The sequence below is a fragment of the Trachymyrmex septentrionalis genome, unplaced genomic scaffold (assembly GCF_001594115.1).
Source record: "Trachymyrmex septentrionalis isolate Tsep2-gDNA-1 unplaced genomic scaffold, Tsep1.0 scaffold253, whole genome shotgun sequence".
In the NCBI taxonomy this organism is placed as follows: domain Eukaryota; kingdom Metazoa; phylum Arthropoda; class Insecta; order Hymenoptera; family Formicidae; genus Trachymyrmex; species Trachymyrmex septentrionalis.
Window position 1 is genome coordinate 47,523 of NW_017305412.1, and position 2,996 is coordinate 50,518.

The window sequence follows — 2,996 nt, forward strand, 5'->3', positions numbered from 1 at the left end:
TATTCTTTCGTTGTTTTGTAATATGTTCTACTTATTCATTTTATACTACTTTAAGGTCCTACTACTGTAATGTCTCAAGGCATGAAGAATATAATAGAAGCTATGAAAGTACATAATGTTGAATTGGTGTCTGTATGCTTATCAGGTATTGTAACGTTGTAAAAACAAAAATACTAAATACCTGCCAAAACTATCAATTATTATAAGACTTATTTTTTATTGCACTAGACTGCACTAAAACTTTCTATCTCGCTTTTGCCATACTTTTAAATATCTCTCATTTTAAATACGAATGTACTAGTTCAATCACAAAGAACAGACATAATATAGAAATATATTATTGTGTATAATTTTGCTAATGAAGAAAATATTCTTTTGACATTTCTAATATTTGGACTTTCTTGTTATTTGGGACTTCTTTAAATATTCAACTTTATTGTATATGCAATACTCTTTTCTAATGTTCATTGCTTAAACTTTCAGCATTTTTATTCCTCAAACTTGAAGCAGTGCCTGCTATATTTAAAGGCGTAACTGAAGATCATCAGCGCATGTTCGACCTGATCAAATCGAGCGGTTTAAAATGGGTGGCGATATTGCCACCGCACATTGCAGGTATTCCTACATAATGAAAGATGAAGCATAATAATCTTGAGAAATCTCACTTGAGATATTTGTTTTTCTCTTCAGAGACACCGAAGTCCAAATACACTGTCACATTCGATTCTTCACCTGGACGAGTAATCTCCAAATATGACTTGGGTGCGTTTCTTGTCGAATGTCTTGAGAATCCTGATTATTATCAAAAGATCTGTGGCATTGCGACCGTATCATGATGCGAGAAATGGTAGGGATGTAAAAATAATAAGATGCATGTATTTTTTTCTAGTGGAAAAATAAATATATATATTTATGTAAATCGTTATCACGTTTGATGAGTTATGCAACTGGCTCGAATTGTACGTGTTGGATGGAAAAAGATCATGTTTTATCGCTAGAATACAACGAACAAAGAAGGAATATTTACAATAGAGATGTAATCTAGGCGAGAAAAATGGCGCTAAAAAACAATGAATCTGCTTGTCGATCCTTCATATGTAAATTAGAATTACAAAGTTAGAAAAATAAGTCTATGGCACTCTACTTTACAGCTTATAATAAGAACAGAAGCTTTATTCTCGAAAAATATCGCATACGATAATATTATAGTATACGTTATATATTATAGATTTTCGTATATAGATTCAAGAATATAGGCCTAAAATTTGTATCTAATACTTCGAGCTGAAAAGACAAATGCATATTTATTCGCGAATGATTTCAAACGAATGATTTCATGTTTCAAAAAATTATTTACACAATATATTTACATAACTAATGAATATGATTTCCTAAATAGAACGGTCCAAGTTCTTCGTTAAGTTGCAATGTGTTAAATTGTCTATTCTCTCATTTTATTCTATTTAAATCAAATTGAATTCGTTTTTCTGTATCTAATTTTAATTGTGAAAGCTCTCGTTTTCAGTGCGAGTGGAGCATACTCTGAAATTTTAATATTGTATAATGCCAGTATCATAATTTCTTGACCATGTGTGTTTTTTGAGACAGCATTCGCATGTCGAAAAATTTTGACAATTGAAACGCCGGCATCGGGGGTGGCGGAGGTGGCGGTGGTAATTGTCCGGCGGACTGATCACCATTTCGCTCCTTGAATCTGGTCCTACCGAGGGGTGGACTGGCAGTTATGATATCATTAATGCCATACGCTTTAAATGGATCGCACACCTTATATCCGTTCTTATAGTAAAACACCTCCTGACCATCCGTCTTTAGGTAGATGTTCTTCAGGCCTCTTTTTGCGACATACTCCTCCACGCCACGCAACAGTCTAGACCCTAATCCTTTAGATCTACATCGATAATCGATTACAACTGAAATATTGCAGATATGTAGTATTATTATGATTTATCTTTTTTGACTTATTAACATATGCTTTAAATTATTCTACTTGTTAATTTTATTGATGTATGTGCATTAAAATAAATTACTACTGTTTCTTACCAGACTCTATGAAACAGCTAATTTTCGATCTAGCCACCAGAGATATTTTGCAATGCCCGAGAACCTTGTTCTCGCCATTAATTAGAACTAGACATGTGGGAAAATCGTCACAAGACACACTTAGAGATTTCATTCTGCAATATAACGATATGAAAATCAGTTTTGTCGATGTATCTTTATTATTTTCATAGGTAATCTTTGAAACCAAGGAGAAAAATAACACACCGTGCAGTTTCACTTCGAGGCCATTCAGAATTAAGCAACTTACAACAGTCTTTAATCAAGTCAGGCCGATGATGAAGAGGTATCACTATGTACTTAACATCGCTTTCCGTCATATCTTGCCTGCAAAATTGGATATTGTTACATACTCCAAAGTCGGATCAATTAAGTTGTTGAATTTGTAAAAAATATTGAAAAATGTCTTTAAATATATATTGCTATTTATAAAGTTATACACACACACACACACACATACACACACAACTATATATTTTTCTAATGGTAATAGTATATATTACAATTACTGGTGTAATGTATATTTTTAAATATTACTATTTTTTCATGTATATAATTATCCTAAATCTCTTTGTATTCAAGTGTAAATCTTATTTAAACTCTATTTCATTTAATTATCAGTATGATCATATTTTCTACTTCTAGTTTTTTATTATTATATAGAAGTAAATATATCTCTTTTTAGATTACTTGTTATTACTTTTATTAATTGCTATTGTGTGCAAAATCTCATAAACTCTAGTATATATTTATTACTTGATTCTCCTCAATCACATCTCGTTTGACACACATATACCCACCTGTCATATCTAAAAATACACTCTAATACGAAAATGAACTACACGAGCTTGCGATACAGCAATGAAATAACAACTTATGATTCTACATATATAGTGCATATATTTTCCTTTTTTTTT

General features: G+C 31.4%; 2 protein-coding genes across 5 annotated transcripts in view; one reads left to right on the top strand and one right to left on the bottom strand.

The window, feature by feature from the left end:
• Positions 1-1,222, top strand: part of LOC108749056 (flavin reductase (NADPH)) — a 2,403-nt gene extending 1,181 nt beyond the window's left edge. Inside the window, exons 3-5 of the mRNA XM_018487555.1 lie at positions 53-145; positions 484-615; positions 691-1,222. Coding sequence (XP_018343057.1) covers positions 53-145; positions 484-615; positions 691-836 — 371 coding nt within the window. The 3' untranslated portion in view covers positions 837-1,222. The remainder of the gene's footprint in view (positions 1-52; positions 146-483; positions 616-690) is intronic.
• A 63-nt stretch (positions 1,223-1,285) lies between these two features.
• The window catches only part of LOC108749051 (N-acetyltransferase 6), a 2,885-nt gene continuing 1,174 nt past the window's right edge, over positions 1,286-2,996 (bottom strand). For 2 of the 4 annotated variants that reach the window (XM_018487547.1, XM_018487548.1), the window contains 3 exons: positions 2,287-2,406; positions 2,062-2,195; positions 1,286-1,931 (listed from right to left, as the gene is read on the bottom strand). In XM_018487547.1, the coding sequence (XP_018343049.1) occupies positions 1,573-1,931; positions 2,062-2,195; positions 2,287-2,399 (606 nt within the window). In that variant the 5' untranslated portion in view covers positions 2,400-2,406 and the 3' untranslated portion in view covers positions 1,286-1,572. Of the gene's footprint in view, positions 1,932-2,061; positions 2,196-2,286; positions 2,407-2,879; positions 2,963-2,996 lie in introns of those variants that run through there. The other 2 variants (XM_018487550.1, XM_018487551.1) reach the window with 2 other exon arrangements.